The sequence below is a fragment of the Meles meles genome, chromosome 19, assembly GCF_922984935.1.
Source record: "Meles meles chromosome 19, mMelMel3.1 paternal haplotype, whole genome shotgun sequence".
Taxonomy (NCBI): domain Eukaryota; kingdom Metazoa; phylum Chordata; class Mammalia; order Carnivora; family Mustelidae; genus Meles; species Meles meles.
The window spans coordinates 47,787,819-47,812,504 of record NC_060084.1 but is presented as its reverse complement, the minus strand read 5'-3'; the positions used below and the strand labels follow the sequence as shown (position 1 = coordinate 47,812,504).

The window sequence follows — 24,686 nt, the reverse complement described above, 5'->3', positions numbered from 1 at the left end:
TGCATTTCCCAGAAGCCATCGGGATCTCATTCCCACTCCACCCCTGGGTCCTTTTCCGGTGTCCGAGCAGCTGTGGTCCCTACGTGGTGAGTAGGACCTATCCATAATTAAAAAATCAGAGGAGGCATCCACAGTTTCTGACCAGAGCCTGACGGGGATCCTTGGAGGGGGTGAGAGGCTCTCCAGGCGAGGACAATCTGGGAACTGACAGGGCGTGTGGAGCCCGGAGTCTCAGGCTTATGTCTGCGTGAGCAGCAGAGATTTGTGTGCCTATGAGAAACGTGTGTGAGTCTGTATGTGTGTGTGACACTGTGACAGTGTGTTTCCATGGCGGCCTCTGCGCTTGTAGGTCAGATACGTGATTGTGCTTATTTAACTTCGTGGCTTATGGGTGAGCGGCTGTGTGGCCGTGTAGGTTGTCATTGGAACTCCTGGCTCTAGGCTCCGCGGATCCTCCGCCCCGTCCCCTCACAGCCCCTTGGGGCCTGTCGCGGATAAAAGAGGGAAGTCAGATTCTGAGCCTTAGAATGGAAGAATGGAGAATCATAGCAAGATGACACAAACTTGATCTTGAGATATGTTGAAGCTGCAGTCGGCCCCAAGGCAGGCTTCTGGGAAGACCTGATGAGGTCCCAGGAGTAGGATTCCCTCCTGGAAGGTTCCCCCTTGGAAGCTCCTAAAGGTCAGCTACATGTTTCATAACCACAGAATCTCCAGAACTCTGGTCCCAAGAACCTACTGTGAATTAGGAACCGATTTCTCCCTGGACATCAGTGACCCCGGCCTCTCACATACTGGGAAGGATAACACTATTCCAGTATCCTCTCTACTCCTATTCTGGTTGAGAGGGTGTGGTCATGGAGGATGTTTTCTAAGTTACTGTGCTATCCAAGAAAATCCTGATGTTTCATGATTGCCTTCTCTTTTCCCAGTGCTGCCTGTCTCTTTAAAAAAAAAAAAATGGATACAGAGAGAAAAAAAGAATTTTTGTTACACATCTAAAAGTTAAAGTTCAGGTGAGTTTGTGTTTCCTCGTTATTCATTAAATACACCTGGATTTTGAAGATATGGGACCCTTTCTTTTCCTTCTGCTGAAATGTCCTGCCTAATAGTGACATATTTGTGAATTGTGAGGCCATGCGGATAGATCACCCTTCTCAGGGCCCCCAAGCTCTTTTCTCCATAATTTATTTAACCTGTTGCCTACTGTTAGCTATTATGTTTCTAATTTTTGACTACCAACTAAATTATTCTATAACGAACATCATTATGCATAGATCTTTATGTCCTTTTATACTCATTCCCTAAGGAAAAATTTCTAGTTTTGAAAGTTAAGTCAGATACTAGATATTTACAATATATAGATATGCTTGAACTCACTGGAATACAATGACAAAAAGACATAATTGCTCTCCTCAAATGACTTGTTATCCCCGAAGGAAGTGAAATCAGAATAGGAATAAGTAAGATAGAAGATGTGAGATGTCACTAGAGAAATCTGGGTGACCTGCTTTGGGACGTCATAGGAAGAGACATCACTCTGTGTCTAGCAGCCCTGCCAGAATATGGTGACATTATGAAAGCTTCTTTTTGTGACCATACCACACTTTGTTTATTTGTTCTCATGATGATGGGTTGTTCCCTGTGTTTGACTATTATGAATAAACCTTCTATGAACAGTCTTGTACAAGTTTTTTTGTGGGCATATATGTTCATGTTTTCCCTGGACATATACTTAGGGGTGGAAGTGGTTGACTTAATTTGCACTCCACGCCAAGATGTAGTTACTTCTCAACCTGGCCATCCCTTGCTATTGTTAATCATTTTAGTATTAGTCTTCCTGATGTGTGTGTAGTAGTATTTCATTTAGATTTTAATTAACATTTTTCTGATAAATAATTTAAGCATCTTTTCATATGATACTGCCCATTTCATATACCCTTGTGAAGTGTCTATTCAAATCTTTTACCCATTTTTTAGTCTGTTTTTTGTCATTTTCATATTGATTTGTAGGAATTTTATGTATATTTTGAATACAAGTCCTTTGTGAGTGTTTATAAATATATTTGTATGCCTCTGTGTGTGTCTGTGTCTGTGTGTGTAAGGAGGGAAAGAGACAAAGAATATCTTTCATTAGCCTATTGCTTCTTACTTTCTTAATGATATAACGAAGAGAAGTTCTTAATTTTAATGGAGCTATTTACCAATCTTTTTCTTTTGTAGTATTGCATATTCTATTTAAAACATCTTTTCCTGGGGAAGAAGGGATAGCTCTTCCTTATGGTAGAATTCCAGTTATTAAAGGGAGAAGGACAAAGGAACACAGAAAGTGACCATTTAGGCAAACACCCCAGTAATAGTTCTTTCAGATGCAATCGGCTGATAGATGCTAAAATTAGTGGGTGAAAATCTGATGAGAAAAAGGATTTGCATAGTGTTAAAATATTTCCCACTACCCAAGAGGCTTATTAACTACAAAGGGAAAGGGAGTAACTTTACAGTAGAGAAACCCCACAGAAAGCAGTTGAATCAAGCCATCAAGGTTAATGTCATCAGTAATAAGACATTGCTGTCATGAGCCCTGTCTTTTGATGCAAAGGCAGGGACACAACACCACTGTGGTACTGCCAAAAATGTGCAACCAAATTCCAATTACAAAAATTTTAGAAAATCCATGTGGGAGGATATTTGACAAAATAAATGATGGTACTCCTCCCAAATAAAAAGACATGAAGATAGGTGTGGAGGACAGACTTTATAGTGACCGTCTGATTGCTGCCTGCTGGTGTCTGTGCCATTGGATAATCCCCACCCCTGGAGTGTAAGCATAACCTGTTACTTGCTTTTAAGCAATAGAAAATGGCAAAGATGAGGGGGATGTCACTTTTGTGATAAGGCTATTTTAAATGGTAAAAGAAATGGTATGTCACTGTTGTGGTTCTGTTATGTCATGCAAGACCCCATTATAGTAGACTAGAGTTAGAGACTCTCTTTGTGGGCTTGATGAAGTAAGTGGCAATGCTGGAGAAGCCCATGTTGCCAGAAACTGCAGGGGGCCTCCAGGACCCGAGGGTGTCCACCAGTGGACAGCCACCAAAAAGGGGCCCTTGGTACCATTGCTGCAAAGAAATGAATTCTGCCAACAACCTGAATGAACTCTGAAGTGGATTCTTCCCCAGCTGAACCTCTGAATGAAAACACAGCCCAGCCTACACCTTGTTTCCAGTTTATGAGATCAGCCTAAGGAGAGCAGCCAGCTAAACTGTGTGCAGACTCTGGGTCCACAAAAATTGTGAGATGATAAATATGTGCCGTTTTAAGCTAAATTTGTGGTAGTTCGTTAGGGCAGCAGTTGAAAATATTACCATAAGAAGACTGTGGAGTTTGGAAGAGACTAAGGAGAAATAACAGCTAAATGAAATGTGGGATCATGTATAGAATCCTGGAAAAGAAAAGGACATTAGTGTGAAAAACTGGTGATATTTGAATAAGACGTGCCATCCATAGTATTGTACCAATGTTAATTTCCTGGTTTTGATCTTTGTCCTATGTAAGAGCTAACATTATGGTGAGGGGTAAAAAGAACTCTCTGTACTCTTCTTGCAACTTTTCTCTAAGTCTAAAATAAGTGAAAAAAAAATTAAACCCAAAAAAGGAAAATTGTGCATATCCATGACCATGAAAATATTTTTCTGTTTCTTCTTCCAAGTTTATTGTTTTAGTTTTCAAATTTAGGTGTATGATCCATCTTGGATTTATATCTGTGGATATAGTGGGATCAGAGTCAAAATCAGTTTTTGCCCACAGAAACCCAATTGCTCAGATAACTTTTGTTGAAAAAGACTGACTATCCTTTCTGCTCTAAACTACAGTCAGGATTTTTCTGTGTGTGAAAACTGTGACTATATATGTGCAAGTCTCTTTCCAGTCTCTCTATTCTATTGGTCTATTTGTCAGTCGTGTGTCAGTATCACTGTTTTAAGTACAGTAGCTTTATATCATGTCTTGATAGCTAATGTGATTTTGACAACTTTGTTCTTCAGAATTGCCCTGACTCTTCTAGGTTCTTTGCATTTCCATATAACTATAGAACAAGTTAATTCTAATTTTCTGGAAAACAAAACAAAACAAAAACATCCTGCTGACATTGTTGGATGCATCAAATCAATAGAGCAATTTAGAGAGAATTGATAGTTAAAACAGTCTTCCAATTCATGAACATAGACTATGTTTCCATTTATTTAATTCTTCTTTAGTCCCTTAATGTTTTGGTGTTTTTAGTCTAAAAGTCTTGTACCTCTTTTGTTAGATTTATTCCAAAATGTTGTACTTTTTAGATTTTTTTTAAATAAACTGTTGGGATTTCAAAATTTCATTTCCCAGTAACTTTGCTTTGATACAGATATAATTGTTTATACTTTGAACTTTTATTCAACAATCTTGCTAATAAATTCATTTATTCTAATAGTTTGTAGAACTGAAATTTTTTTCAATGTACAAAATCATGTAATCTGCAAATAAAGTTGGTTTTACTTCCTTTTTTACAACCTTCATACCTTTCATTTCATTTTTTTCATTATGGTAGTGGATAGGTCTTACCTACAAGGTAAGGTCTTACAGTATATATAGGTCTTACAGTATAAAATTTAATAGAAGTGGTAAGAATGGACAACCTTGCCTTGTTCCTGAACTCAGAAGGAAATGATCCACATTTCACCTCTCATATAATTATAGATGAGTTTTATTCTGTAGATCCCCTTTATCAAATTAAAGAAGTTTCTTTCTTTTCCTAGTTTGCCGAGAATTTTTGTCATGAACTGTGGTTGAATATTATCAGAGTTTCTGCATCTAATGAAATCTATGAATGGCTTTCTCTTTTTTTATTTAAGGTTGGACAGCTATGTTGATTGATTTTTTGAAAATTAAATGACCTTTATATTTCTAGACTAAATTTCTCTTACCTTCTATAACACCTGTAATATTTGGTTTAATATCCTTGCTAATATTTGGTTTAATATGCTTACATCTGTGTTCATGAGAGATGTACTGTATTTTTCTTTTCTGGTAATTAATGTCCCTGTCAGGTTTTGATACCATGGTATGCCTCATGACATGGTCCATTTTTTTTCTATTTTCTAGAAGATACTGAGTTTAACTTGTATTTTTAATTCTTTAAATGTTTGGAAGAATTTGCCACTGAAGGCTTTGGGCCTGATACTTCATGGGGAGTTTCTTAATAAAGATTTCATTTCTTTTGTAAATATAACAATATTCAGATTTTCCATTTCTCATATCAGTTCAGTAAAATTGTGTTTTCAAGGAATTTAAAACTATCATCTATATTTTTCAAGCTTATTGTCATAAAGTTGTGAGATTCTGTTACCAATTTAATGTCTATAATATATGTAGTGCTATCTGCTTTCATATTCTTGATATTGGCATTTATTTTCTTGACTAATATAGCTAGAGATACATCAATTTTATTCTCTTCAATGAAATAGTTTTTGGCTTTATTGATTTTTCTTTTTGTATATCTGGGGTTTTTATGTTACTGGTTTCTTTTAGTATGCTCTACTTTCCATAGGCTAAATTTGCTTTTCTTTTCCTAGCATCCAAAGATAGATCACTGATTTTTAACCTTACTACTTTGATAATACATACATTCATGTTTGGATGAAGTAGGTCAAAGAATATTTAAAAGAAAGAAGAAAATAAGAAGACAATTGCTACACTCATGCTATCTACTGGGAGAAAATAAATTCCAAATTTATTTAGCATTGACATATTTTTAACTAATTTACTTATTTTTATTTATTTTTTTCATTATGTTCAGTTAGCCAAAAGATAGTACATCATAAGTTTTTGTTGTATTGTTCAGTGACTGGGTGATGGGTATTGACATAATTTGACAAAGGATTTCTATCATTATTTCATTACTAGTTTATTTGCTATGTCAATATATAACACCTAACAACTATGATCGAGATTAAACAATGAATGGCATTTATCTGCAGCACTTACAAAAAGCAAAAACAAGTATTTAAAGCTAAAAATGTCTTTGTAAGCATTAGTTTGATTGCATCGCAGAAGATTTATTGTGTCATACTTTCATGATCATTCAACTCAAAGTATTTTCTGGTTTCCATATTATGATTTGGTTTTTGACCTATACTTATGTAGAAGTGAACTTTTTATATTTGGAAACATTTCAGAAATACCTGTTTTTAAGTTCTAAGTTAATTCTGAGGGCTTCAGAATATATACATTTTTATATTAATCATCTGAAATTTATAGATGCTTGTTTTACATCCCAGAACATTCTGATAAATATATTGTGAGCATTTGAAAACAATGTATGATCTGTAGTTTGGGAGTATAATGTTCAATTAGGTCTATTTGATTAATCCTATTAAAGTTCTATGTTCCTGGTGATTTTTTTTCTCTTCCTGTTATTGGTTACCAATGGAAGGTATTAAACTCTCAAAATCCAGTTATAACTTTGTCTGTCCTTTAATTATGTTGACTATTGCTTTGTATATTTTTAAAGCTATGTTATTAGATACATAAGAAATGTAGGATTACCATTATATTCTTCTTGAATTGTATGACATGTCTCTATTACTTTTAATACATCTTGCATTAAAGCCTATTGTATCTGTTATTAATATACTCATACTAGCATTTTTCTAATTTTGTGTTTAAAGTGTGTTTCTTATAAGCAGCATAATTGATTGTTTTTCTTTTTCATTTAATCTGACAATCTTAGATTTTAACTGCAATGTGTAGTACATCTACATTTTACTACAATTACTGATACAGTTGGTTTAAATCTGTCATCTTGCAATATATTCTGTTTGTCCTTTCTTTATTTTCTTTATTCCTCTTTTCCTGTCTCCTTTTGTATTAATCAGGTGTTTTTATTATTTCATTATATCTCTTCTATTAGGTTTTTCTGGTTGTACATTTTTTGTGTAATTCTTTTAGTAGTTAACTGAGCTACTATAGAATGCATCTTTAAATTAGGTCTTTTACTACATATCAAATAATGTAAAACTTCTTAGTAGTTTAACTTCATTTATGCTAGTATTGTCATTACTTCTTCCTATATTACAAGCCACACGAGCATTGTTGTTTTTGTTGCTTTAAACAGTCCATTTGTTTAGTCATATTTGTCATATATTTTCTATATCATAGCTTTTTGCATATCTGTGCTTCCACCTGGAATTATTTGCCTTTAGCCTGACTGCTGTCCTTTAATATTTCTTGTATTGTAGATCTGTTAGTAAGAAATTCTCTAGCTTTTGTTAGAAAATATCTTTCATTCACTTTCTTTTATGGAAGATATTTTCTCCAGGTATAAAATTTACAGTTGTCATTTTTTTCTCTCAGTACTTTGAAGATATAATTCCATTCTTCAGGCCACTACAGTTTCTATTGAGAAATGAACTCTTTTAATTTTTTTTTAAAAAATATTTTATTATTTATTTGAGAGATGGTGAGAGAGAGCATGAGAGGGGAGAGGGTCAGAGGGAGAAGCAGACTCCCCGTTGAGAGGAGAGCCCCATGCGGGACTAGACCCCAGGACTCTGGGATCATGACCCAAGCCAAAGGCAATTGCTGAACCAGCTGAGCCACCCAGGAACCCGAACTCTTTTTCTTATTGTTGTTTTCTTACAACTGATATCCTTTTTTTAAACTACATACTATTATGATATATTTGTAAACTTTTTTTTTAAATTTATTTGACAGAGAGAGATCACAAGTAGACAGAGAGGCAGGCAGAGAGAGAGCCGAGCAGAGAGCCTGATGTGGGACTCGATCCCAAGACCCTAAGATCATGACCTGAGCCGAAGGCAGCGGCTTAACACACTGAGCCACCCAGGCACCCCTGTAAACTTTTTTTTCAACAGTTTGGCCATGCTGTGCCTAGGTATGGATTTTCTTCTTTTATCTGGTTAAGTTTGATGAGTTTTTTATTTTAGGTATCAAAACATTTCATGAGATTTGTGATGTTTTTGTCCATTATTTCTTCAAATAAATTTTGTCCTATTTTTTAGGTGTTCAATTTCATGGTTTGACTGTCTCCTGTATTTCTTTTGTTCTTTCCTTTTTTCTCTCTTTGTAAGATTATTGTTAATTTGACTTTACACTGAACACCCAATGCATTCTTTTTTTTTAAGATTTTATTTATTTATTTGACAGAGATCACAAGTAGGCAGAGAGGCAGGCAGAGAGAAAGGGGGAGGCAGACTTCCTGCTGAGCACAGAGCCCGATGCGGGGCTCGATCCCAGGACCCTGGGATCATGACCTGAGCCAAAGGCAGAGACTTTAACCCACTGAGCCACCCAGGCACCCCTACCCAATGCATTCTTAACTTTTGGTATTATATTTTTATAATTTAAAGTGTGCATATGAATCTTTAAGATACTAAATATCTATTGATATGCTTCATTTTGCATTCTGACTGAGCCAGCCAGGTGCCCCCTCCTTTTCTAAGTAATCTCTGTACCCAACATGAGGCTTTGACTAACAACCCTGAGATTAGTAGTTACATGCCGTATCAACCAAACCTATTTTGGGGTGCCTGGGTGGCTCAGTAGGTTAAAGCCTCTGCCTTCGGCTCAGTCATGGTCCCAGTGTCCTGGGATTGAGCCCCACATCGGGCTCTCTGCTCAGCAAGGAGCCTGCTTACCCCTCTCTCTCTGCCTGCCTGTCCGCCTACTTGTGATCTCTCTCTCTCTCTGTCAAGTAAATAAATAAAATCTTTTAAAAAAACTGAACCCATTTTGCCCATGTTTTCCTCTATTTTTTTTTTTAGCATCATAATCATAATGTTTTCAAGTCCTTGTCTACTAGTTCTACTATATAGGTCATCCCTGGGTCTGTTTCTACTGAGATGTTTTCTCTTGATTATCAGTAAACTTTTTCCTGTTTCTTTGCATGTTTAATAATTGTTATTGTATGGTGGCATTGTAGGTAATATAGATTCTGGATAATGTTATCTTTCTTTAATGAGTTTACTTCACGGTTTTTCAAAATTCGTTTATTGATATTTTTGGCCAGATGATTCTTTGTTGTCCACAGGACACCATAACAATGCTCCTTTCCCTATAACCTTACTCTGTGTGGTGCATGATCAACCTTTAAATTCTGAAAATTGAATACTCCTAAGTGATTGTACCTTGTTGCTTAAAAACATCTCTTTGGTAAATCTTTTGTTAGGTGATATCTTAATTATCTGTTCTAAGGTCTCACACAAGGGAACAAAAGATCTAGGTTTAAAAGCAATAGTTGGAAAAATAAGTTGGCCTTATAACTATAAGAATGTGATTCAAAACACATCACTTCTACTTATTGTTTGTGATAGGGGGAAATTTCTTTAATTCTTTGAACTTTCATTTTTTCATCTGTTGAACTGAGATAAAAACTACATTGTGGAATTAAATGTCAATATGTATAGACTACTCATCACATAGAAGGTTGCAAAAATCTATGTGTTAAGCATGAGTTCACTTCTCTCCAGTGGGTACTGGTGCGTTGGTTGCTGGGGGCACAGGCAATGACTCATACCAACAAAGTAGATCCTGATAGGGAAATCCAGGTTGGTTATCCCAGAGGATCTCAAGAGTCGTAGTTCTGGCTTAGGGGAAGGCTTCAGATGGGCAGGCATTTTTTACAGTAGTCAAGATTTCCAGGTTCATCTCTACTGCTTTCTTTTACCTGGTGCAAAAGATTTCATGCCCAGGTCCATCCCAAAGACATGAAGTTTGTTGAAGTTTGTGTTGTGTGGCATGCTCTTTACTGTGGAAGATAGGCCTGGATGAGAAGCTACTTGGTATCACTGAACAACCTAGGCTAGGTTCAGTTGGCCTGATAAGTATGAGAAATTAGGCAGTATGGGTGTCTGGAACTAGCTTTGGTGCAAAAATGTCTCTCTTCATAATCCACTCTTGTTTGCTTTGTATCTGTAGGTACAGGGAAGGGCTTGGCTTTGTCTGAACTTCTCATATCCCCTGACACGTGTTCATGTGTTGGGGAGGGTGGAGAGTGGGCAAGGACAGTGGAAAGCAGGAAAAAGGAGTAAAGAAGAGGGGCACCTGGGTGGCTCAGTGGGTTAAGCCTCTGCCTTTGGCTCAGGTTATGATCTCAGGGTCCTGGGACTGAGCCCTGTGTCAGGCTCTCTGCTTGGCAGTGAGCCTGTTTTGCCCCCCTTTCTCTCTGCCTGCCTCTCTGTACTTGTGATCTCTCTCTCAAATAAATAAATAAAATCTTTTTTTTAAAAAAAAAGGAAAAAAGATGGGGCGCCTGGGTGGCTCAGTGGATTAAGCCGCTGCCTTCGGCTCAGGTCATCTCAGGGTCCTGGGATCGAGCCCCGTGTCGGGCTCTCTGCTCCGCAGGGAGCCTGCTTCCTCCTCTCTCTCTGCCTGCCTCTCTGCCTACTTGTGATCTCTCTCTCTGTCAAATAAAATAAAATCTTTAAAAAAAAAAAGGAAAAAAGAAAAGCTATATTGCCTTAAATAATTTTTGGAGTTCTAAGATATAACAGATCTCAAGGCCTCTTTTTCCTCTCCCAGCTCTGGCTTCTCTGCAGTTGGATTCTCTAACAGAGGAAATCTGAGGCAGATCAGCAATTTGAAAACCATGGCGCAGGTAAGTGGGTGCCTGTCTCCCTCCTGAAATACTATGATGTTTAACTCATGTAAAACTTTCATTCTTTATCCCCATACCTCTTACCTAGGAAGGCTGTATCTCTGACTCCTTTTCATGGTTTCTCCCCTTACAGAGGATGGTGTCCTCCTCTGGTCCCTTTTTTTCTGATTTTCAAGTATTCATCTTCTATATGTTCAGTCTTTTCTCAAGAGCACTGTTGGAGCAGTGCAAGAGTGAAGTACCTTGAAGGAAATATTTGCGCTTCCCTTGTCAGGTTTGTGGTTTTATGATACAGAAATAATGGTCCTGGGGCACCTGGGTGGCTCAGTTGGTTAAGAATCCAACTCTTGATTTCAGCTCAGGTCATGATCTCAGGATCATGACATAGAGCCCTATGTTGAGCTCCACGCCCAGCATGGATTCTCTCTCTCTCCCTCTACTTCTGCTTCCCCCATGAAAAATAAAATAAAACAAGGCCCTATTGGACCACAGGAGAGAAAACTTTCTCCTCAGTTTTCCAGGAAGATAAGGGAGAATTAGGTTATGAATGGTTTCAGACTCAGGTGTGAGATGAGAACTTGGCTTTGAAAAGCTTTTAGGTTTGGGTAGAAATGGTATTGGTGCCGCTGACACAGACAGACAGATAGACATCAGGGCCCCGACTGCGGAAATCACTGAGAATTTTGTATTAAAAGAGAAATTGCTGGTCTTGAGTAAATCAGTGTTTTTCTGATTATCCTACATTAGTGTGTTCTAACTAGGAATAGGAGTTCAGTAAGGGATTGTAGAAAGGAAGATCATCTAGAACTACAAGTGGCAGATGATACTGAACAGTGGGGAAGAGGTTAGGATTTGTGTCCAACCTAAATATCATAATAGTATAATACTTAAAAATTTAATATTATTTTAATAATATTAATTACCTTAATACTTTAAGGAAGATTAAATCTAATGTCTGTAAGAAGGAATAAATGAGAACATTAACTTGTGAGAATAAAGGAAGTGCTTATGAGGCATTATCTGACATATATTATCTTGATAAAATTTCTTAATTTTACACAAACTCCATTTCCTAAGATAGAAACTTTATCAACTTTTTGAAGTGTAATTGACATATAATTAAGTGTATGTATCTTGTCTTTTTAAAGCAGATTTGTTGAAATATAATTGACAATAAATTGCTCATATTTAAAGTGTAGAATTTAATAAATTTTGACTTATATATATCTGTGAAACTATTACCACAGCCAAGATAATGAACATATCCATCATTCCAAAATTTTTCTCATGCCCCTTTGTAATTGCCCCTTCCTACCTGCCTCCAAACTTGTCCTTCATGCCTAGGCAACTGCTGTTCTGCTTTCTGCCACTATACGTTGATTTGCATGTTCCAGAATTTTATATAAATGGAATCATACATCATGTGCTTTTTAAATCTTATTTCATTAAGCATATTTATTTTGAGATTCATCCATATTGCTGCATATATTAGTAGTGCATTCCATTTAAGTGCTGATTAGTATTCTATTTGTTATTCTAATTTTAATACTAAACTTAGTATTCTAATATTAGTATTCTCAGTATATACAAAAATTTGTATATCCACTCCTCTGTTCATGGATGTTTGAGTTCTTTCCACTTTTTGATATTACAAGTAAAACTGCTTCATGCACAAATCTTTGTGTGGACATATGCCTTCATTTCTCTTCAGTAAGCACTAGGGGTGGAGTGGCTGGGGAATAAGAAATCAATAAACTATTTTTCAAAGTGATTTACTGCTTTACATTTGCACCATCAATGTGAGAGAGGTCCATTTTTTTTCACATCTCCAGCAGTGCTTAAAATGGTCAGCCTATTAAATTTTAGCCATTCTAATAATTGTGTAGTAATACTATCTCCTGGCAGTAAGCCATGGCAATCATAGGGCTCACTTCATTTGCTATTTGTCTCTCAGGGGATCACTGCCCAATATTTTCTGTCTCAAAAACCATTGTTTTCTACAATTTGTCTGTGTTCTTTTTATTTCACTTGGGAGGTTAAATCTGATCCATGTTACTCCATCTCAACTCTAAGACACTTTATAATTAAATTTGGAGAAAAATGAACAATTCTTTTTATATATTCCTTGAAGAGGAAAAACATAAGAACTTGTATTTACTAGTAGTATGTGATTCATGTACATGGCAGGTAATGTCCTTATATATACTGTTTCATTAAATTGGAAAAGTCTTTACTTTATTCATTTTCATACACTTAGATATTTCAGTTTTCCATTATTTTAAAAGAAATTTTGTGCACTCCAACAGGATTCTTCAAGACTGTGTTGGCACTCTGTTTTAGAAGCTAATGTATTTATTCTCATCTAATCGTGTCATGATCTTGTAACTTCAGCTTGTTTTTCTTTCTTTTTTTTAAGATTTTATTTATTTATTTGACAGAGAGAGAGATCACAAGTAGATAGAGAGGCAGGCAGAGAGAGAGAGAGAGAGAAGCAGGCTCCCCGCTGAGCAGAGAGCCCGATGCGGGACTCGATCCCAGCACCCCGGGATCATGACCTGAGCGGAAGGCAGCGGCTTAACCCACTGAGCCACCCAGGCACCACTCAGCTTGTTTTTCTACATTGTCCCTTTACTGCAATTTAGTCATTCCATCTCGAACATTTTTTTCTTTACTGTTATGAATAATAATACATGGTTTGTCATTTCAGGTGCCATTGACATTCAGTGATGTTGCCATAGACTTCTCTCACGAGGAGTGGGAATGCCTAAATTCCGATCAGAGGGATTTGTACAGAGATGTGATGTTGGAGAATTATACTAACTTGGTCTCACTGGGTAAGGACGTCTGCCTGAAGTCATGTAGACTCTGATATCTGGAATAGCTGCTTTCTCCACTGTGTATTTTATGCTCTTTGCCAAGAAACCAGATAAATTTCTCCGTATTCATATTCTCCATATTACCAAAGGCCTAGTTGGACCTTTGTTATATGGAAATGGGTATCTCCATTCAGCACCTGAATCTTTTCTTTTTTTTTTTTAAATTTTATTTATTAATTTGGCAGAGATTACAAGTAGGCAGAGAAGCAGGCAGGGAGAGAGAGAAGGAAGCAGGCTCGCCGCGGAGCAGAGAGCCCGATGCGGGGCTCGATTCCAGGACCCTGGGATCATGACCTGAGCTGAAAGCAGAGGCTTTAACCCACTGAGCTACCCAGGCGCCCCACCTGAATCTTTTCTTTCATTTACCTTCCTTCTTCCCTCTACCCCATCCTGCAATTCCTTCTTTTTCTAAAATAAAGGTTTAAATTCTAGGACTTTTTCTGCATGACCAACAGCAAAGAAAACAGATTTCATATTATGTGTATGTTCAGAATATGTACAAATACCATTTTAATTACTGGTCCACCTACATGAAAACAGATAATACAGGGTCCTGGTTTTCTCTTTGCTACAAATGAAACTTGATTATTTTTACAGTGTAGAATGAATCAAGAACATTATCTTTTTAGTATTATTTTTATACTTAGAGCAGTGGAAATGTTGGCTTGCAGTGATTTTTGGGTTTCTACCAAGAAGTGAACATCTTCCTTCAGTTTTTGGAAAATACTTGACTATTCTTTCCTCTCTTCTGGACTCCCATTTATACCTATGTTAGACCTTTTGGTCTATCTTACAGTTCTATCATGTATAAATCTCCTTTTATCTCTCTTCTGTTGACCTCTATTTCAGCTCACTTATCCTGTATTCTGCTATGATGAGTCTGCTCTTAAAGATGGGTTTTTCATATCATATGCTGTCTTTTTCAGTTCTAGAAACTCAGTTGACAAACTGATATTATAACATCTAATTATCTTTTACAATTCTTCATTCTTTATTTACTTTCTTTTCATTACTGTTTATTCATCTGTGGGTATGCTTATATTTCTTCTTTTCTCTGGTTATTCATCATATGGTAATTTCTCTTCAAGTTACTAGTAATTGTAATTCTATGCTGGATATTGTGTACAATAGAACTGAATGGAGACACTTGGGTGGCCCAGTCAGTTGGGCCTCCGACTCTTGGTTTCATCTCAGGCCATGATCTCAGGATTATGGGTTCAAGCCCCACTTAGTCTCCTTGTCCCTCTCCCCCTATTCTTCTTCCTGCTTTCTCTCCCTCTCTCTCTCTCTCTGTGTCTCAAATAAATAAATAAAATCTTAAAAAAAAAGAACTGAATAGTTTCCAAATGATGGTATCTTCCACCAGAGTATTTACATTTTCCTCTATTAATCAGTAGAGATGCAGGCTGATCACTATAATATAATTAGGGATTGAACTGGGTCAGTGCTGGTTTTCAGTTTTGGTCATTCTCAGCTACTATCTATCTATCTATCTATCTATATACACACACACACACACACACACATATATATCTCAGCTACTATATATAATATACACACACATATATGTATATATATATATAATTCCATATATATATATATATATATATATATGGAATTTTGCCTTTACTGCTAGCTGCACTCAGAATCAGTAAGTTTCTGCAGGGGAAAAGTGGTAGATCCTCAGGGCCAGTTCACCACTTTGTCATGGCTCTTATTGTTTCTCTCTTTTGATTTCAAGCTTCCTCTCCCAATGGGTCTTTTGATTCCAGAAGAAATGTTGAAAATTAATAAGCTGATCATCTATTTGATGTACCAGGAAGAGCACAAAAGATTTAAAGAAAGTAGAAGAAAGGAAATAATAAAGGAAAGAACAGAAATTAATGAAATAAAAAGCCAAACATACAAAAAGGTCACAACTATAAATTTCATTATCTCAAATAATGAATAAAAGTGATGCAATTCCATCAACATGAATCAAGAAAAAAAAATTATGTGAGGAAAAAAGTCACCACATTACAAAAACCATGAAGCCTTGAAAATATGATATTTTGAAAAACATTTTGCCAAAAGCTTTGAGAAATCAAATGAAATAAATTATTAGAAAATTTTAATATACAAACATTTCACTAAAACAAAACAAAACAGCTCACCTGCGTGACTCAGTTGGTTAAGCATCTGCCTTCAGCACAGGTCATAATCCCTGGGTCCTGGGATCGAGCCCCACCTCGGGTTTCCTGCTCAGCAGGGAAGTCTGCGTCTCCCTCTCCAACTACTTCTCCCACTACTCATGCTCTCTCTCACTCTCTGTCTCAAATAAATAAATATTTTTAAAATAAAAACATGAAATATATTTATAATAGCTCTTTCAGTATCCTTATCTACTAATTATATATTAATTATATATTAATTATGACCTTGGTGTGTCATTCTCCTTGGTGTGTTTCTTTTGACTAATTTTCTCCTAGTAAAGGTCATATACTTTCTAGCTATTTTGCATGCCTGATAATTTTTTATTATATTCCAGACATTGTGAAGTTTACTGTGTTGGGATGCTGGGTTCCTAATATTCTTTTAATATCCTAAGGCTTTGTTCTTGGATGTAGCTATTTAATTTGGAATCTGTCAATAATTTCATGAGTTGCCTTTAAGCTTTGTTAGGGTGGGTCCAGAATAAGTTTCAGTCTAGTACTAACTTGACCCCACCACTGAGGCCATATCCTTCTAGGGACTATGTTTGATGCCTCGTGTCTTATGGGACCTTTCCACTCTGGTTGGTGGAAACAAGAAATATCCCCTGCCCTTCGTGACTTCCAGGGGATGTTCTGCCTACTCCTATCACGTAGTGCATTCTTCGTTTTCATTAGTTTCCTCACACAGATGTCTAGATTCACATTCAGCCACAGTATCAAGGGGTTTCCTCTACAGATCTCTAGAGATCTCTCTGTGCAACTCCCTCTTCTCTAGTACTCTGCCTTGCAAATTCTGCACTTCGCTCTTTCCCTTACAAGACCAGTGCTCTAACCCCTGAGCTATGGAGCCTTCCTCTCGTTCTTTCTCTTAATTCTCTACTCTTGTCTTCTCAACTCAGGGATACAGCTGCAGTATTTTAGTTTCCCCTCCATGTGCTTTGTTCTGGAAATTCTCTTTAGACAGTCAACTGTGGTATTTGTGGGGCACACTTCATTTGTTTCCCTTCCCCTGGGAAATTTCTATCCTGCACTATCTATTTTACAATAGTTGAAAGATGTTTCATACATTTTTAAAATTTTCAAGTTATTTAGGTAGGAGGGCAAATTTGATCCCTCTTAATGTTGCATGACCAAAGGCACAAATTATTAACTGTCTTTGGAAGCTTGTTTGCACTTGAATACAAGAGGTCTTAGAATCACCTTGTATCTTCCCTGCCCTGGACTAGGAATTAGCTATTTCTCCAAAGCACCCTCATTAACATCAGTGGGAAATAGTTTGGAGAGACCTGGACAACTGGAAAGCTAATTATAAACCACTTTTTTGTGGGATAAATATACAATTTTTAAAATTATTCTGTGGAAATTGGTCTATTTAGATTTCCCATCTCTTCTGGAATCTGTTTCTGTTATTGTCTTACTTTTATTTTGAAATAATTTTATATTCACAAAAGAGTTACAAAGGTGGTACAAAGAGTTCCAGTATATCATTCCCATAATGATAACATCTTACATAACCGTGGTACATTTGTGAAAACTATCAAATTAACATTTTACAGTACTATAAACTGATATTTTATTTAGATTTCACCAGTTTTTGCACTAATGTCTTTTTTTCTGTTTCAGGATCCAATCCAGGATACCACATTACTTTTAGCCATCCTGTGCCCTTTGTTTCCTCCAAATGTGACAGTCTCTGTTTTTCCTTCTCTTTTTTGACCTTGATACTTTTGAAGATACTGTTTGGTCAGGTATTTAGTAGAGTGCCTCCAAATTTTGGTGTGTTTGGTGTTTTCTTTTTTTTTTTTTTAAGTTTTTAAAATTTATTTATTTGACAGACAGAGATCACAAGTAGGCAGAGAGGCAGGCAGAGAGAGAGAGAGGAAGGGAAGCAGGCTCCCTGCTGAGCAGAGAGCCCCAATGCAGGGCTTGATCCCAGGACCCTGGATCATGACCCGAGCTGAAGGCAGAGGTTTTAACCCACTGAGCCACCCAGACGCCCTTTTTGGTGTTTTCTTATTATTAAACTCAGATTATGGATTTGGGGGAAGAATACCAGAGAAGTACCCTTCTCATTGTATATCGGGGCACATGATATCAACATGATTCATCAGTGGGGTGCTAACCTTAAAAACTTGTGTAAAGTGGTATCTGCTGGTTTTCTTCATTGAGAAGTTATTTTTTTTCTTTTCATATTTTATTTATTAGAAACAAGTTAGTAAATTTAACTGGGTTTGGTTTTTATAAACTATATTTTCAAAAAAATTCATCATTTCATGTACATCTCAAACTTATTTGCATAGTTGTCTTGTATGGGTTTCTTAAACATTCTCTATTTCCTTGTTGATAACTGTTTCCCTACTGTCATTGTGTTTAGATTTTCCTCCTATCTTCTGTTCCTTGAATAGGTAGTTTACTGGTTTGTTTGCACGTGTTAACTGTACAACTTTATTTAAAATTTGTTTTTGTTATATTAATTTCCCTTTTCTGTTTTCCTTCAGCAGACTTTATCATTTACTTTCTAAGTTTTTCCTTTTCCTAATTTTAGATTTAATATTCATTCATTTTAGTTCTTTAATTTTTCATTAGATGTAAGCCTTTTAGTCTATGAGTTTTCAGTAGTACAGTTAAAGGCCATAGATTCTGATGTATTATTTTTTATTATCATTGTTTTCAAGAAGTTCTGTGGTTTCAGTTTGTATTTATCATTCACTAATAGTAGTTTTTGATATTTCTTTATCAATAGAAAGTGTTTTGGCTTTGGGGCATTGCTTCCCATTTCTCATAATTTCAGAGAACATTATTTGCTTTACTTCAACTTTTTGAACATATTGTACTTCATTCGTCGGAGAATCCCACTTGCCTTCAACTCATACTTGACCCAGTTAGCACATTAGAGTTCTTCAGGCTGCTCCACTATCCAGACAGCCAAATTTTAGCCTATATTCCACATTTCTTTTGTTGCAGCATCCCAGGTATTTGGTTTCCCAAATGCTGTTCCCATAGCACTTACTTTATTTTTTCCCAACATCCTCCAGTTAATTTAATAGATTTTCATAAGCTTTCTACAATTACATTAACTATTGCAATTCCTGAAATAAATTTCTGTGAAATTCAAGAATAATTGTCCTTGGCTATAAAGGAATGGAAGGGAGAATTCGGCAAAGTCATTAGAGAAACAAAACAGTGAGCATCAGTAGGATGGATGAATAATATTAAAACTCTGCTGATGAAGGTAGTATACCATCTGATTATCTTGATTGAGATAAAGCAGAAAAACAATCATGACTAAGCACAGGGAAGATGGAACAATGGTGGTAGAGACACGCATATCAATATAAGGTAATAAGCAATTGGGGAATGATCAGGTTTCACTCTTTCCATTTATATTTTTGACTGAGCTGGTTTGGATGTCCATATTTCTCAACTTTAAGGTAAATGATAGAAGAAAACATATTTTACCATAATATGGTAGGAGAGATTAGTCAGGGAGATTGTTGATAACTCTAACATAATTTTCAGAAACTAAATGGATATTTTACTCAGCTGCCTTCCCCAGTAGCCTTAATTTTTGTTCTTATTTAACCTTCACTTTCATCCAAGTTAATTTTTAAAATTCAGTATTTTTTTTAAAGATTTTATTTATCCATCTGACAGACAGAGGGATCACAAGTAGGCAGAGAGGCAGGCAGAGGGAGAGGAGGAAGCAGGCTCCCCGCGGAGCAGCATTTTATCTTATAATTAATATTTACCTTGTGGTAGGGACGTGTTTTGCAGTAGTAGAAGAAGTTTTGAGTTTTAGAGTAAGAAAATACATAGTAAAATAAATGAGAAAATAAGTATGTAATAGAGCAAAGTATTTTGAAGGCAAAAATTAACTCTTGGAATATAGAATAAAGGATATGAATTTACTTAGAGTTAGCAGAGGCAGCCTTCCTGAAGAAGTGATTTCTAATTGGCAGCACCCAAAGATAGTAATTTAAAGGCACTAGGTAAAAGGATTTCTGAAAGGTGGAGCACCTGTAAGAAGCCCTAGGAAATGGGAAAGGTTATGGTATGTCTTAGTAGCTGAAGAGATTCATTGGGATAGTATATAGGGAACAAAAGTTGCCAAGGGATCGAGATGAGTTTGTGTAAAAAGATAGATCCTTTTTATTCATGATTACGTGTTTAGGGTTTTCTATTCTAATATAAAGACAAACCATTGAAAAAATTACATAGAGCCATCTGATAGATAATGTTAGAAATATAGATGACCAGAACCTACTTCTCTAGATTCTGATTCACTCAGTCTCAGCAGATATCTAGAAGGTAGTGTATATCAGAAAATCCCTCTATAGTTTTCGTCCACATTAAATATGAGTACTACTGACTTTTTCTCTTTGCCTATTCACAAACTTCATAGTTCTCAATATGAACTTTCATAATTTTCTGAGTCCTTTTTGCCTTTTAAAAATTTCATGAAACAGGGGTGCCTGGTGACTCAGTGGGTTAAAGCCTCTCCCTTTGGCTCAGGTCATGATCCCAGGGTTCTGAGTCCTGCATTGGGCTATCTGCTCAGCAGGGAGCCTACTTCTCCATCTCTCTCTGCCTGCCTCTCTGCCTACTTGTGATCTCTGTCTGTCAAATAAATAAAATCTTTAAAAAAAAATTTCATGACAGGTGGGGCGCCTGGGTGGCTCAGTGGGTCAAAGCCTCTCCCTTCGGCTCAGGTCATGATCCCAGGGTCCTGGGATGGAGCCCCACATTGGGCTGTCTGCTCAGCAGGGAGCCTGCTTCCCCTTCTCTCTCTGCCTGCCTCTCTGCCTACTTGTAATCTCTCTCTCTTCTGTGTGTCAAATAAACAAATAAAATCTTTAAAAAAAAAATTTCATGACAGGGGTGCCTGGGTGGCTCAGTGGGTTAAAGCCTCTGCCTTCAGCTCAGGTCATGATCCCAGGGTCCTGGGATTGAGCCCCACATTGGGCTCTCTGCTTGGCAGAGAGCCTGCTTCCTCCTCTCTCTCTCTCTCTGCCTGCCTCTCTGCCTACTTGTGATCTCTGTGCCAAATAAATAAATAAAATCTTTTTAAAAAATTAAAAAATAAAATAAAATTCATGACAGCATTTTAGGATTTTATGACCCTTTTACTTCTAGTGAATATACTTCTCAATTTGTCACTATTTTTTACTCTAGGAGGCTCCTCCTCTTCCCCAGTACAGTAAAATAGCATTTGTTTGTTTTCTTTCAGACTTTGATTTTACAACTGAGACCAACAAGTTATCTTCAGAAAAAAGCAGTTATCAAGTAAATTCATATCATCGGGAGACAATGAGAAGAAGTAAAACCTTCAACCTTACGAGGTTTATTTTCAGAAATGACCCACAGTGCAGAACTGAATTTGGGAGAGAACAGGGGCCTAACATGGAATGTTTTAGTCAAATGACATTTATAAGACATATATCTCTTCCTCTACATCAGAGAATTCACACTAGAGAGAAATCCTATGAATGTAAGGAATGTAGGAGGGGCTCTAGAAAATATTCACACCTTACTGAACATTTCAGAGACCATAATGGTGTGAGACCCTATGAATGTAAGGAATGTGGAAAAGCCTTTATAGTTCTCCAGCATTTGGTTAGACATAAAAAAATTCACACTGATTTGAAACCCTATGAATGTAATGGATGTGAGAAAGCCTTTAGGTTTTATTCACAGCTTATTCAACATCAGATCATTCATACTGGTGTAAAACCCTATGAATGTAAGCAATGTGGGAAGTCTTTTAGACGTTATTCTCACCTTACTGAACATCAAAAAATACATATTGGTTTGAAACCCTACGAATGTAAGGAATGTGGAGAAACTTTTAGATTGTACCGACATATGTGCCTACATCAGAGAGTTCATCATGGTGTGAAACCCTATATATGCAAGGAATGTGGGAAGGCCTTTGGTCATCGTTCAAGTCTTTATCAACATAAGAAAATTCATTCTGGTGAGAAACCATATAAATGTAAACAATGTGGAAAGGCCTTTGTTCGCAGCTATCTACTTATTGAACATCAGAGAAGTCATACTGGTGAGAAGCCTCATGCATGTAAGGAATGTGGGAAGGCCTTTAGTAGGGGCTCAAGCCTTCTTAAACATAAGAGAATTCATAGCAGTGAGAAACTCTATGACTGTAAGGACTGCGGGAAGGCCTTCTGTAGAGGCTCTCAACTTACACAACATCAAAGAATTCATACTGGTGAGAAGCCACATGAATGCAAAGAATGTGGGAAGACATTTAAGCTTCATTCATACCTTATTCAACATCAGATCATTCATACTGATTTGAAACCATATGAATGTAAACAATGTGGAAAAGCCTTCAGCCGTATTGGAGACCTTAAAACACATCAGTCAATTCATGCAGGGGAGAAACCCTTTGAATGTAAGGAATGTGGAAAAACCTTTAGACTTAATTCTCAACTGATCTATCATCAGACAATTCATACAGGTTTGAAACCTTATATATGTAAGGAATGTAAGAAGGCTTTTCGTTCTATCTCAGGTCTTTCTCAACATAAGAGAATTCATACCGGTGAAAAACCCTATGAATGTAAAGAATGTGGTAAGGCCTTTAATCGCAGTGATCGACTTACTCAACATCAGAGAATTCATACTGGTGTGAAACCACATAAATGTAAGGAATGTGGAAAGACCTTTACTCGTTGCTATCAACTTACTCAACATCAAAGATTTCATAGTGGTGAGAAACTCCTGATGTAATGAGAGTCAGAAAGTACCATTACCACTATTCTACCACCTAGTGATGTTATGGTAAAGATTACGTTACTTAACATAAAATTTAAATGCTTAGGGGTCATCTGGCACATGGTATTTGCTTACTAAGTATTGTGGCTTTTTTAATGATAATCACTATTATTACCATACATAAATTCATGTGGAAGAAAGACCCTATAAGCATATTTTTAAAATGTATCAGGGCTCACCCATATTTTCTTCAGATAATTAATTCTGGACAAAAATCCCATTTTTATTCAAAGATCAAGCCCCTGAGGATGAATAATAATAAGAAACCCTGTGCCTTTATTGAATATTGAGAGTTCATCTGTTGAAAAATTGGAATAGTTTGAAGAAACTTTCTTACAATAAATTCTGCAATACAGATAACATACAATCCACATGTCCTACAATTGAAATAAATTAAAAACTAACAATCTGGTAGCCAAAGACTAGGTTGACTTTTTTGAGTGAGTTTTTGAAACTTTTCAAATTTACATAAAAGGTACAACAGTGTTACAATGAAGTTTGTTTGTCCTCCACCTAGATTCAGTATATCTGGTATTTCTCTCTCATAAATATGAATATGTATATATACAGATGCCCATATATATATCATTCTTATTACATGTTGAACATATTTTCCATATATCATTTTGCTGTATTTTTCAGTGAATGTTTTAGATATCACTTCACCTCTAAAAAGTCAACATACAACTCTTAGAATTAAGGATAATCTTCTAGATGACCATTAAACTACAGTTACCTAAAAAACACTAATAATAACCCTATATTGTTCTACAATATTCAGCCTATTTACAAATTTCTCTAGTCTAAAGTACTAGCTTTTTTAAAGTCCAAAAACTAAACTAAGCCAATTTGTTTTATATGACTGTGGTTTATTGGGTCTAATAAAAATTGATCAACAATTTATCCTCCACCTCCTTACATTTTTTGAAGCCTCAGAAGTAACCTATATAATACTGTAATTCCATTTTTGTCCTGCTTTTTCTCAAGATGGGCTTGACTTCTTCCTCTATCCTTTGTATCTATTGTGAACTGAAGTTTATGTCTAGAGGCGTGATTTTCAGATTAAATATTTTTATAAGACTATTTCATAGATACAGTGTATTTAATATAAAATATCAGGTGGCATACAAGTGAAACTATGTTTGATCTCTTGATTCACGTATTGACCACCAATTCTCTCCATTGTATTGGTACATTTTTTTCTTTGCAATTAGTAATCCATGTAAAGTTACACTGGCAATCCACTCAGAAATTAAAACAGGCTATTATTTTAAAGAAATTAGGACACCCCCCCAAACTCTCATTTTTTATTTACCCATATATTTGCCCTTTCCTGTGCTCTTCCTGATTTCCCAATTCCTAATTTTCTGAATTTCCATCTGGTATCATTTTCTTTCAGCTTTAAGAACTTAATTTAGCATTTCTTGGAGTGTACATCTGCTGGAGGTGCATTTTCAGTTTCTTTTTTTTTTAAGATTTTATTTATTTATTTGACAGAGAGAGAGACAGATCACAGGTAGGCAGGGAGGCAGACAGAGAGAGGAGGAAGCAGGCTCTCCGAGGAGCAGAGAGCCAGATGTGGGGCTCGATCCCAGGACCCTGGGATCATGACCTGAGCCGAAGGCAGAGGCTTTAACCCACTGAGCCACCCAGGCACCCCCATTTTCAGTTTCTTTTACCAAATGCCTTTATTCTTGAAGGATTGTTTTTCTTGCTATAGAATTCTGGGGTTTGTGTGTATTTTTCAAAAGATAGACACTGACTTCTGTCCTCCATAGGTTATGATGAGAAGTCATTTGAATTATTTTCTCTCTGTGTGTGTCATTTTCTCTCTGCATGCTTTCAAGATTTTTCATTACCTGTGGTTTTCATCTAGTTGAGTATGCTAGTCTAAATGTGGTTTTATGTTACTCCTGTTTTGGGTTCTCTGAGCCTCTGAAATCTGTACACTTATGCTTTTCCCCAAATTTCAGAAACTTTTGTCCATATTCAGATACTTATTTCCTGTCCTTGCTTCTCCTTCTGGGATTCTAAATACTTGTGTTAAATCTTTTGATATTGTCCCACAGGTCACTGGCTCTGTTATCTCTCACCTTTTTTTCTCTTTTTCAGATTGGGTAATTTCTATTGCTCTATCTTCAAGTTTACTGATTCTTTTTCTTGTCATCTCAG

General features: G+C 36.3%; 1 protein-coding gene across 2 annotated transcripts; it reads left to right on the top strand.

The window, feature by feature from the left end:
* Positions 1-24: 24 nt before the first annotated feature.
* On the top strand, positions 25-24,081 carry ZNF404 (zinc finger protein 404). 2 transcript variants are annotated; one of them, XM_045987283.1, is made up of 5 exons: positions 25-86; positions 933-1,016; positions 10,576-10,651; positions 13,359-13,485; positions 20,947-24,080. In XM_045987283.1, the coding sequence occupies exons 3-5, from the start codon at positions 10,643-10,645 to the stop codon at positions 22,467-22,469; spliced, it is 1,659 nt and encodes a 552-aa protein (XP_045843239.1). In that variant the 5' UTR covers positions 25-86; positions 933-1,016; positions 10,576-10,642; the 3' UTR covers positions 22,470-24,080. The 2 variants fall into 2 exon arrangements, with proteins under 2 accessions (XP_045843239.1, XP_045843240.1); XM_045987284.1 differs by lacking the exons at positions 25-86; positions 933-1,016 and adding an exon at positions 7,885-7,930 and having other exon boundaries at positions 20,947-24,081.
* Positions 24,082-24,686: the final 605 nt, after the last annotated feature.

Coding starts and splice junctions, on each gene's coding strand:
- ZNF404 (XM_045987284.1), top strand. Junction 13,486..20,946: donor TACTAACTTGGTCTCACTGG/GTAAGGACGTCT, acceptor GTTTTCTTTCAG/ACTTTGATTTTACAACTGAG.